Source organism: Lactuca saligna, chromosome 2, assembly GCF_052625555.1.
Source record: "Lactuca saligna cultivar CGN05327 chromosome 2, ASM5262555v1, whole genome shotgun sequence".
NCBI classification, from domain to species: Eukaryota; Viridiplantae; Streptophyta; class Magnoliopsida; order Asterales; family Asteraceae; genus Lactuca; species Lactuca saligna.
In genome coordinates this window covers 16,388,189-16,400,728 of record NC_136418.1, presented here as the reverse complement: position 1 = coordinate 16,400,728, position 12,540 = coordinate 16,388,189, and the positions used below count along the sequence as shown (strand labels likewise).

General features: G+C 36.6%; 1 protein-coding gene across 2 annotated transcripts; it reads left to right on the top strand.

Annotated features, from left to right (window-relative positions):
* The first annotated feature begins 3,515 nt into the window (after positions 1-3,515).
* On the top strand, positions 3,516-5,868 carry LOC145028784 (WEB family protein (DUF827)). Of its 2 annotated transcripts, none has more exons than XM_078977521.1 (2): positions 3,516-3,724; positions 5,161-5,868. In XM_078977521.1, the coding sequence occupies exons 1-2, from the start codon at positions 3,602-3,604 to the stop codon at positions 5,626-5,628; spliced, it is 591 nt and encodes a 196-aa protein (XP_078833647.1). In that variant the 5' UTR covers positions 3,516-3,601; the 3' UTR covers positions 5,629-5,868. The 2 variants fall into 2 exon arrangements, with proteins under 2 accessions (XP_078833647.1, XP_078833646.1); XM_078977520.1 differs by having other exon boundaries at positions 5,149-5,868.
* Positions 5,869-12,540: the final 6,672 nt, after the last annotated feature.

The window sequence follows — 12,540 nt, the reverse complement described above, 5'->3', positions numbered from 1 at the left end:
CCCAAATCCCTCAAACCATGGCTCTAATACCAACTTGTAATGTCCTGAAAATTACAAAGAGATTTTTCATTTTTAAAAATAGAATAACCATTTAAAACGTTGCTTCAAGAACCATTTCGTAACATTTTCTTTGTTGAAACTATACTTTATCAGAGTTAAATTTATAAAATTATGGAAACGAATTTCTTTGATGTGTGTGTATAGTCTCACCAAGCTCTTCTCATGAATGAACTGTAAAATTTTTAATCCACAACTATAAACATAAAGCATAGTAAGTTCCTGAGTATACCACATATTCCATCATACATACAATGCATCCACACAAGATCTTGGCTCTAGCACCAAGCAATCAAATCCCTTACCCATATACATATATCATGCGCAACATGTCCAAACCTAGGGAGTATACGAGCCTAGACCTGACTCCATTACCAGGGGAAAGACCCTGGTGTTTCATATAGTTTTTATGATCCAACAACAGTCTTTCCTATTAGTGTTGTGATCCAACCATAGTCTTTCTTGTCAGTGTTGTGATCGAACCACAATCTTTCCTATCAGTCTTGTGATCCAACCACAGTCTTTTCTATCAGTGTTGTGATCCAACCACAGTCGTTCCTATCAGTGTTGTGATCCAACCATAGTCTTTCGTATTAGTGTTGTGATCCAACCACATTCCATCCTATCAGTAATATGATGTAACCATAATCTTTCCTATCAGTGTTGTGATCTAACCACAATCTTTCCTATCTGATCATGAAGTCATATGTAATAAGGGATCAGATAGATAGACAAATAAATGACCCACCTGAGAGCGAATAACCATACAAGAATATCATAATCAGGTATTAGGCCAAGTGTTATCATGTTATCAAACTTAAACTATATAGAACCCAAACTATCACTATCACATAATCATGTAAAATTAACACATAGTAAAATACTAGTAGTCCATACCCACAATAACTAGGTTTCTCTAGTTAACCTGCCCCCAACTACTTTTTAATTAAGTCCTTCACTTCGCACAAGTCGATGTGTTCGACAAGGTCGTCAAGCCCTATAATAGGGGGGGTGAAGTTGTTGCACTTGATCTCACATCGGCTAGTTATGAGAAGTAAGCATTTCTTATAAGGATTGTGGATACCTTTCCTGTCACAATGCGTTTTAAAGTCGTAAGGGCATCAGATCCCATAAGTACTATGTAGTTAAGCATGCACGAGCAAGAGAAATTTAGGGATGGGTGACCCCCTGGGAAGTTTTTATGTCGGGACCCCAAATCGAACAATATGGTAATACGTGCCGGAGGGGGATGTTACACTATCCTAACATACAAAGGATATACAATAAGATACATGGCATAATGAAACTCACTTATATACATATGAAAGTCCACATGCCTCGAACGTGAGTCAACACTAGAGAAATCGCGAGAACGTACCACTTATTAACAATCCTTAGTCAAAAACTGATATCCTATTAAGTTTAACCAAAAAGTCAAAATAGTTAAAAAGTCAAGTGTTTGCGTGCTACACTTTGCGTACATATACCTATGCTCATTGTAGACCTACGCTCGACATAACTCATCTACACTCAACTTAGCATTAAAGACAAAATAGTCGAATTCCTTCATCCTTATGCTCAGCGTAGCACAATGCTACACTCAACGTACACTTTTCACAGAACCAACCTTTTGGTTAACTTCTTAACCCGCTAAGACAATATCCCAAAATTTCTAGAAGTCCACTATGCTAAAAAAATAACTCGTAAAAATCAAAACTTTATGGACATGCATGTCCCATACATGTCCTATACTTTTCTAGGTTAAAACGGTGAAAGTATGAGCTTGAACCCATACATGACACCAAAACAAGTCCAAACTCCACATCGAAAAGATAGAACACTCAAAGGACATCCTATAATGATAAAGTTGCAAGCTTTATCTATACTTCTTCCTTGAACTCCAACCTAAACCTCAAAAGAGGACCCAAAGACCATAAAATGAAAGATATAGAAAGCTTGAATCATAAATTTGGGAGCTTAATGACTTACAAAGGCCCTCAAGATGCATAAAAAGCTTGATATCTTATGGAAACACTCACTTAAGCTCCAAAAAATGATGAACTTACTTGAACACTTCCAAAATGGCACCCACAACAAGCAAAAGGAAGGAGGAGAGGGTAATGGAGGCTAGGGTTTCGTTCTTTAGAAGATGAAGGCTTATTTTTAGAAACCTTAAAAGTTAGAGATGCTTAAATAGTACCCTTATAGGGAGTGTGGATACCTTTCCTACCATACCGGTTGGGATGGAGAACTAAGCATTTCTTATAAGGAGTGTAGATACCTTTCCTATTACAACACGTTTTAAAGTAGTGAGGGCAGCAGATCCTTTAAGAACTATGTAGGTAAGCATGCTAGGGAAGAACAATTGTGATACGTGCTAGGAAGAGAGAGGGGGTGGGGGGTGTTACAGCTATCATCCTTGGTTTGTTGGAATTCATTCAACATTAAAGTTCTTCAAGCATATTGGTTTGGCTGAATGTTAGTAATTATTATCCATCATGTTGTTGTTAATATCAATTAGGTTACAGATCTTTGTAAATCTTAGAGTTTACTTGCCTCAGATTAAAATTGTTTGTTTCCGTTATCATGTAATTAATCTAGGAAGTTTAAAGAAAACATATCAATAATATGGTCTAATATCGGTCCAATAATGATTACATGCGGTTTGGTCAAAAACTAGACTAGTGCTCAAATATAAACAATCGTTTATGTTAGTTTAAATAATATGAATATAAACCGACATAATTTTATATTTGAAATTTTATCAAAAAAAAAAAAGATATTTGATTATGTTTTCCTAACCGACTACAAAATGTTCTCTTGTTGCACAACAATATAACGGTCATGAAAATGAATCCTATAAAAGATGTTTGGTATCAAACCAAGGTGCACCCATCATTAGTGTTTCACAATTTAACTACCATATGATGATCATATAATATATACACCATGTAACTCTTTGTGAGATGTACGGTTTTTAGTAGACCATGTCACGTTGTTATATTAAACGAGTTGAAATAACTTGAACATTTCATTATCAGTTAACTTTTGTATGGTTTCGGACCAATCTATTTAATTAAACGAACTGAAATCTCCTACCTGCATATATTTATTTCATGTTGGTTGCTATCGTATTTGTTTTTGTCAACTCTAGTTTTTTTTTTTTTTTTGTTCCTATCCGTTCTATCTTTTATTCCTAAATTACTACCTAAAGATAAATAAATTTTTTTTCTTTTCTAAATCTAACAACAAAACCAAACACAATCGGGCTTGATCTAATTTTAATCTGTTTAGTTATTACTCACAATCAAATTCAATTATTCCAAGTTCCAACAACCCAAAATGGGCCCAACTAGCCTAGAAATTGAAACAAAACTGAAGCCCATGAATGACCCATCTCAAGTCAACAACTTGATAAGAAGCAATAAACAAATGGTGCTCCCACCTGTAACAGAATTCTCTCAGCAAGTGAAGTGGCCGCGAAGAAAGGAAGCTTCTGTTCACCATATCTATCTCTCTTCCCACTCACTCACTAATCAAATTAATGATGATGATGAAAAGAGCAGAAATCGATACCACCGCCCCTTTCAAGTCCGTCAAGGAGGCCGTCGCCTTGTTCGGCGAGAAAGTTCTCGCCGGCGGTGTTTACGCCAACAAACTCAAAGAGGTTTACTTCTTTTTCCAAATCATGTCATTTCTTTTACATTTTTTTAGACTAAAAAAATGAAACTTTAAATTATCAACGATCATTTTAACTTCTAATACGTAAGTTTTTAGTTTTTTGTTACATAAATTTAATGGTGTTGGAATTGAAACTATGTTAATTGCAACTATATACCAAATTCTTGTGTTCGTATCGTTGATATTTTATGTATTCAATTATCATCAAAGGCTAACGTAAGACTTTATCGAGTAGAATTTTGTTCGTGGTTTTTTTGTTACAATTTGACGTTTGAAATTTTAGTTATTTTGTTCGTGGTTGTTTGTTATATATAGGATTACTATAAATCTTATCAAACAAATTTGGATTTTTAACTTTTTTTTTTATTAATGGGGTTTTTTGAAAAATATACGTAGTTATATGATTATATTTTTACAAATTTTTTATTGAGAGACTATTTTTGAAAAAGCCATGCAGATTTATAACAATATACATTATTTTATAGTTTGATTATTGGATTTTTGTAAACTATAATGTGGGGATAAAAATACTATAATAAATAGCTCAATGAAAATACATTACGATCTTTATCTTTAATTTTAATTTAAATATATAATCAATAAACTTTTTTCACTAGATTCTATCAGTACAATGGAGGAAAACACAAAAGTTGATGTAACGAATTTATTATCTCACTGGAAAAAACGATATTATATGGAAAAGAAGGGGATTGCTTAAAAGTGAATGAAGGCATTCTTTCTGACCGAAGTCACGGGAAAAGCCTTATCGATTTTATGATATAAAATTATGTTATTTTCATGTTTAACTGTCAAAATATATAAGAAAATTTCTATTAATTTACCAGTTTATTCCGCATAGAGTATTAAATTACATGAATGGTCCCTATGGTTTGAGATAATTTGCACATTTAGTTCTTTAACTTATTTTTTTTATGATCCTGTGTTTGTTTTTGTTACGCGTTTGGTCCTTATTGTTTGTTTTTGTTACACGTTTGGTCCTTATTTTATCTAAAAAAAAACTATTGTTTAAATAGGGAAAAATTGTACCGTAGGTAAGCTAAGACGAAGGGGGTGAGGTTAGAGGTGTTTTATTTAAATAAATTAAAAAATAAAAGGCAAATAATCTTTTTAGGTAAGACAGAGAACAAGCCCGTAACAAAAACAAACATTAGGAACCTTCCAAATTAAAAAATTAAGTTAGGGTTCAAACGTGCAAATTACCCTAAACCATAAGAACCATTCGTGTAATTTTACTCTTCCACATATGATATTTTGTCATTTTTTTTTTATTTTAAGTAGAAACCATCTTAAGTTGCTTAGTTTCCAACCGATAGTCAATGGATTAACCTGTTATATTTTGTCACTAGATATAACAACTTTTATCTATTTATTTCATTTGAATTTTTTTAGATTAATATGCAGATAGAAAACAATGTGAAAGAATATGAAAAAATTCCTATGCCTATCACCATAGAGTTGGAGGAAACAAAGCAAAGACTTGAAGAGGCACAAGAAGATCGAATGCTAATGGCAACTTGTCTTTCTTCTCTACAACAAGAACTCGAACGCACCAAATACGAGCTACAACAACTTAAACAAAACTCCAAAAATCACCCGGGCATTGAAGAGGATTTTGAATTCATAGAAGATGTCACCAAATTTGAAGTGAAACCAGAGAGTACAAGTCACAATGCAACATCCGAACTAGAATTTCAGAAGAAAAGATACGTGACATTTGCAAATCCACCTTCGGTTGCACAAGTTATGATACAACCATGTGATGCCACTGTGCTTGAACGGCATCCTTCTTTGAGAAAGAAGAAAAAGAAGGCCTTGATCCCATTGATTGGTGGGATTTTTACCAAAAAGAAAAACATAATCCATGTTTAATCGACATATGTTTAACTTCAATAAAAGGAGAGTTTATGGAAGTTAAGTGACTTTGAATGTATGATCTTGAGAAAGTTTTCTTGTAATAAGGAACGGTATGAACATAACTAAAACCAAGTGTTTTGTGGGGTTGTTTTATATGCTAAAATAGCAAAGATATGTGAGGAGTACGACTTTAATAATGCGAGTTACTCCTAATTGCAACTTGGACAAAGTTAATAAATGGTACTTTTGATCCTAGATTCCTATGTTTCGTTTATAATTTTTTTAAAATTTTATTGTTGACGAAGACGATGCTTGTGATTTCAAAATACATATAAAAATATCAAAGAATCAACCCATTTTAACTTTATAAACAATGCCATGAATCTTTATAAAATTCAACCACTTATTTTTATGAAGATTATTAGTGTGTTTAGCAAAATTAGCTGATAACATTTTATTAAACGCAATGCGAGATAGCTTTTAGACTTGAAGCGTTTTATTTAAAGTAAACGCTAAAAGTTTGTAATGTCGAACAAGACATTTTTTTTTTCAAAACGAAGCGTTTTGTCAAATGCTGGAAGCTAAAATGTCTCAAATGTTTTTTGGCAAACACGTCCTACAACTTCCCAAGAAGCATATCTCTCTCTCTCTCTCTCTCTCTCTCTCTCTCTCTCTCTCGCCATTTAATCACCTTCTCTCCACTCCATTACTTCATTTCCTTCACTCCACTACTTTCCCACTCTCCAAGAAACCTTTATCTCTTGATAGCTCTCAAGAACTCAGGCATAAACTTATGAATTTGAAGCTCAGTTGTGGCTTTGTAACTCCAAAAATCAAAGACAAGGTAGGATACTTCACTCCCTTCTTTTTTTCTTCTTCATTCCGATATAGGTTTTTGCACTTTTCTTTCTAAATTTAGATTATTTGTCTCTTCTATGGAAAGAATCTTCAAATGCATGTTAATATTTGTAGATTATCACCATCACATGTTGCATGTGTTAAAATGGTGATGATCCACAATCAAACATATGTTAAGATCAAAGATTTACCATGCATGTCCATACAACATAAAAAAAATTGAGTTCTACATCTTTACCTTCTTCTTAGTTGTTTTCTTATGGTCAAAATCATTCCTAGAACTTCTTAAACTCACTTGACAATTAATTAACTCTTTTTTACTAACAGAGTTAACCAAAATGACAGATCATGTAAGGTTTTGAAACTATAAGGACTACCAGTGTAACGTTTAGGAAAAATATCCTGACATTCATACATTTTGGAAACCATAGGACCATTTATGAAATTTTGTCTAATAAGACAAGATATCAAAAATCGTCCATGTGGTTTCAAAAAAAATATCAAGTTTAGGATAACTATTATCGCCTGACATCCACATTTTCACGGCCAGGAAATACCACTTTTATGCTTATTTTAAAATCACGGTTTTCATTTGTAAATGTGGAACTTTGTCTCACAAAAGTATTCTTGTAGAAATGTTTTTGATTAATTTATAAACAATTTGGGATGTCATAATCGATACAAAACATAAGCATAAACATGTCTTACAGTAATTAAACTAGTGGCCTAAAACTCTTCAAATCTTTCTGCAGAATGTACCCTTTTATTGCTATTTGTGATACCATAAACTGACTGGACCGGGTTGGGAAACTGTAGCACCCAGAGTTTCAAAGGCCAAGAAAGGAAAGAAAAGCTCTAATTTAAGGGTCGACTCGGCGAGTCCAAGGAAGGACTCGACGAGTCCGAGCGGGATCCGAGTCGAGGAATAAGTGACCAACTCGGCGAGTCGGCCAAGGCGACTCGGTGAGTAGGGTCTGTGCGAGGAAAACCCTAAATCCGGGGCTTGGAGCCTATTTAATCGCCTCATTCTTCTTCCTAGTGCTCCTTTACTGTCTCTCACACCCAGAATGCCGCACCCTAAGCCCCCATTGTGCTCATTCATGCTTTTGGCCATTTTTGAGTGATTTAAAGGAAGAAGAAGAAGTGGGAATCTTTGAAGCATCAAGGAGTGACATTGGATCTGAAGTTTGGGGATCATTTCAGAGCATTTGAAGGTATTAAGTCGTTTATCTCCTCCAGATTTTCCTTGGTTATGAGTTTTGGGGCTTTTAAGCCATGTTTGAAATCAATCTCGAGCTTGAGGTCCAGATTTGAGGTTGCTACCTCAGATCCATGCTTGTTTTGGTCTAGAATTCCGTAAAGTATCAGCCCTTGAGTGGATCATGGAGTCTTTTTGCCTTAATCCCTAGTTTTTGGCATGTTTTGCCTAGATCTCCTTCTCTACATGTAAAGATTGCAACTTTACGTATGGAATAGGCTTGGGAAGGGTAGATCTACAGTTTGTAGTCCATGCATGACTCAAAAGTCCTCTGCATGTAAGGAGAACTGAAGGGACTCGGCGAGTCCTTTGAGTGGACTCGGCGAGTAGCATGAAGTTGTGGAAAAACTCGACGAGTGGGATGAACGACTCGTCGAGTCGTATGAAGATTGCCTTGTACTCGGCGAGTCTGTTCTTGGACTCGGCGAGTCAGGTCGCAAAACCCCCAAACCCTTCGAGTTGTGACTCGAATCAGTAAGTCGGGTGGAGACTCAGTGAGTTGGAAGGGTCTGGACTCAAAAATCGGTAGACTCGGCGAGTCATGGACTTACTCGGCGAGTCGAGTCGCGAATGGAAGGTATCTGATCATTTTGAACTCGGCGAGTCAGTAGGGGGACTCGGCGAGTAGGGTTGACCTGGAAGGTTGACTTTGACCAAAACTTTGACTTTGGACCAGGGTGGACTTGGTTGTCTTTCGGGGGTCAGTTAGACTCAGTGTTGCATTGATATTGGTAGTTCGGGGAGCAAGGGGAGCAGGAGTTCCGTGAGTTGTCAGGCAGCAACTAGTGAGATCATCAGCAAGTTCAGCCAGTGCAGGTGAGTTTCCCTTTGTGTGAATGGGTCTAAGGCCACAATGCCGGCCCATGTAGTTATGAGTAGAAGACCCGAGGTTAGCCCTAGGCACAATATGCTAGTATTATTTTCAGGACGAGGTCCAGTAATAGCGGGCGGGTGCCTAAGGAATTATTTATATGATAGTTTATACTTGTTGTCTGTGTGATACATGTATGTGCCTGGTAGGGAGGTGGGTGTGGGCGAGGTCCTGTATCTCACCAGTAGCAGAGTGTGGATGGGGTTCCATATCTCATTAGTAGCAGAATAGGGGCAAGGCCCGAACTAGAACAGGAGTGAGAGTGGGCTAGGCCCATACCTCACCACCATTAGGAGCGTGGACAGGGTCCCATGACTCATCAGTAGCAGGACATGGGCGAGGCCTTAGGACAGAACCAGTTGTATGTGTTAGTTATGAAATGTTTATGTGTTATTATTTGTTGGCGGGCGAGGCCCTGAGCCATGCGGGGCCTAAGTAAAACAGATCTGTATCCGAGCGGGGCTTGAAGCCAGGCGGGGCCTGGAACGGCGGGGCCGTTGTAGTGGGCGAGGCCCGAGGTAGGGGGAGAGGCCCAAGATAGTGGGCGTAGCCCAGTATGTTCGGTATGTGGTTATGCATGGTATGTGGTAGGGTGGGGAACTCACTAAGCTTTGTGCTTATGGTTTTCAGTTTTGGTTTCAGGTACTTCCGGTAGCGGAGGGAAGAGCTCGGGGTGATCGCATGGCACACACCATAGATTAGACAGCCTGGGAATGTTTACTCTGATAATGAACATGTGTTTTGAAAACTTATACTCATAATATGTTTTGGAATGATGACTTTACTTTAAGTAATGATTTATTAAAATAAATTTTTGGTCTTAAATTTTGGGTCGTTACAGAAACCTAGTGAATACATAAGGTTTTCAACCCACAATAATATAATTTAATGTTCTTAAATTATATATATCACAACAAATAATTAGCCCGATTACCTATTAACGTTACTCTCTCTCTCTCTCTCTCTCTCTCTCTCTTATACGGTAGGATTATCTCAAGGTGTTATCCTAGGGATTACTGTAAGCAAGACGTAGACAATATTGTTGAGGAGATTCCCTAACAATATGTGTCAATAAGGCAACCATGGGGGATAAAGTACTCGAATGAACCTACAATCCATGCTTTTGGTTTGCGTGTTTCATTAACAATTACAAATTGCAAGTCTGTTAGTGTTACACTAGACTGTATAGAGTAGTTCGTGGTCGTCATTTATTCTCTTGTTTTAAAGAATGATTATATGAAATTGTAGCCAAATATGTATAATATAGATGTTTTGAAATGATTTGGTGATTTGTTTTAGTGTTGAGTAGGGAGTTGAATTGGTTTATTTGGATTGTTGGTTTGTTTGGTTTGTTGATTCATTGTAGGTTCATCATGTATACTTCATGAAAGCTTCTAACCACAAGTGAAGGAAAAGTTCCGGCTAAAGGTGGGAGCAACGACCCTAGCATCCCAAAGCTCCACACAAAATAAGAGAGAGTGTTCTATAAAAATGCACCACTACGAAAAGTTTGCTAAAAAAGATTGAATTCATGGATACAGTTGTCAATTTAAGGGTCCTCGAGGGAGTTCTCCAATTGTTGCGTAACATTGGATGGGAGAATCTCTTTAACCCCTTAGACAAAACTTATGAACTTCCGCCTAGAGAGTTTCTTGCTTCTAGCAAGCGAGATAGCAAGGATGCAACAGTCATATTCCAGCTTTTGGGAGAATCACATTTACTCAATTTCGAGAGGGTGAATGAGATAATGGGCACACAAATGATGGGCACCCATATGACTTCTGAAAAAATGTTCCAACGAGTTTAACCATGAAATCTTCTGGAAGGAAATTACCGGTCAAATATATTCTTCTGCCGGTCGAGAAAAAGCTACCTCCATCATGCACTCGTGTCTACGACTTGCCCATTTCATCTTCATTTGCACAATTTTTTCGTGCAAAGAAGTTTGCCAAGTCAAAAAGAACGAGCTATTTTTCTTGTGGTGCATGGCTAGGCATGAAAATCCTCACCCTATACCATATTTTAACTCTTTTTCTTTTCAAAAGTGCTACAACATGCAACCCCAAACGACTAGTGATATTTGGATTGGAGGACTTGCTAATCTTTTTGCCGTAGCCCTTGGTATTGAAGTTCCATCTAACCTCCAACCCTGAATGAAAAGAACCTTTTAGACTCCTGTACTTTAATGAACATACATCACATCCCAAGCGGACTGATGGGCGCTTCGCTTGGTTCTGTCCCTAAGGAGTTAAATATCTCATTCTCCCCGATCCTAGGTTCGACAACTTTATCTCACACGATCAAAGCCATGGAGACTCAAGAGGACCATCATTCAAACGGTTCGCGAGGAAGTAATCGTTCAACAATACGAAAAGCATAACGATGACGAGCCTATACAAGAAGCAATGCATGACCCATAACAAGTTCCATTGTAAGGATACTACCAACTCCCATCGGACATTAACAAAAGAATTGATGGTTTTTTGTGTCTCCAACCAAGTCATGTCATAACAAATGAATCAAGTGTGGGGTTGACATCAATCCCAAACCCATTTTGAGAACATACCGCTTCTGCCTCCTTACCCATACCTTCTTACCACTCATCCTTATCCCCCTCCACCTTACCCTTAACCTTAACCATCGTACTCCTATTCTTATCCTCCTCCTAATCCCCCGATATAGGTACTTCACCCTTCCCCAAAGCATTGAGGACAATGCTTATTTTTAAGCTTGGGGTGGGGTATTTTCCTTTTATCTTTCTTTTTTATGCATTATAATTAGGTTGCATATTAGTAAAATTACATTCAATTTTTTTATTTAAAAACTTCAAAAATATTTTATTTTCTTATTTTCTTTTTATTTTTTTAGGGCATTTAATTAGGACATTAGCATGCATGGATTTTTGGTTATTTGTTTATCCTCATATTTTGGGCGCCATAGAACATGGTCATAAGTATTGAGTCACATATTGGTCTCGAATTTTGTTATGGAATTCCATATCTTTGACAAGTCGGACACATTTTGAGCTTGAAATACCACTTTTGACTACTTGTTTGGGGTTTAAATGTAGGAAGCTTAATTGGGTCTAGGTGTGGATAGAGGTGGTTAGTAAGAATGATATATGCAAGCAAAGACTAGCCCAATAAGGTATTTTGAAGACATGAAGATTAACATATTGGTCATAGGGGATACCTCTATGTACTACAGGATCTTGCCCAAACCTTGCGTAGATGGTTTCTCACAACCTTTTTGAGTTAGTTAGATATGTTTTGTTTATCACATCCTACATTGATGAACTTTGAGTCGGGTCCCCCAATTGACATTTTTTGGACCACAATTTTTTTGGTAACACCCATTTTTTGAGTCATTTCCCCACCCTTTTTAGTTGATCGTGACACATTTTCAATAAGCATTAGGTGTTCATTTTAGCCTCTACATATGGGGAAAATCCTTATCCTTCAAAGAAGAAAACAAAGCAAAAATGTAGAAAAATTGGAAAAGCGAAATCACAAAAATAAACAACTAAAGAAGAGATTCAAGCAAAGAAGTAAAAACAAGAAAAATAAAGGAAATAAGCATCACAAAAAGAAGAATAAGAGATCAAGTGAAAAAATCAAGCTTAAGCACTTTCTCATATTCTATAAAATGCCAAACTTAGTTGACAAAAGACAGAAGACCGAAAAACAAAAATTCAAGGATGAAGATCTATGTTGTGTTGTGTTAATGTTCTTAGATTGAGTTGTAATTTCTATTTTTGATTGTGGTGAGAAAAGATAATGAATGTGAGCTAGTAGAATATGAAAGGACAGTCAAGGGAGAAACCCCTGAAGCCAGATGTTGTGTAGAGGTCGTACTGCACCATATTTCATTATTATACACTTTGGCCTAACCAATGTATGTAACGATCAAATTTCAGGTACCCTTCAATAATTGACATAGT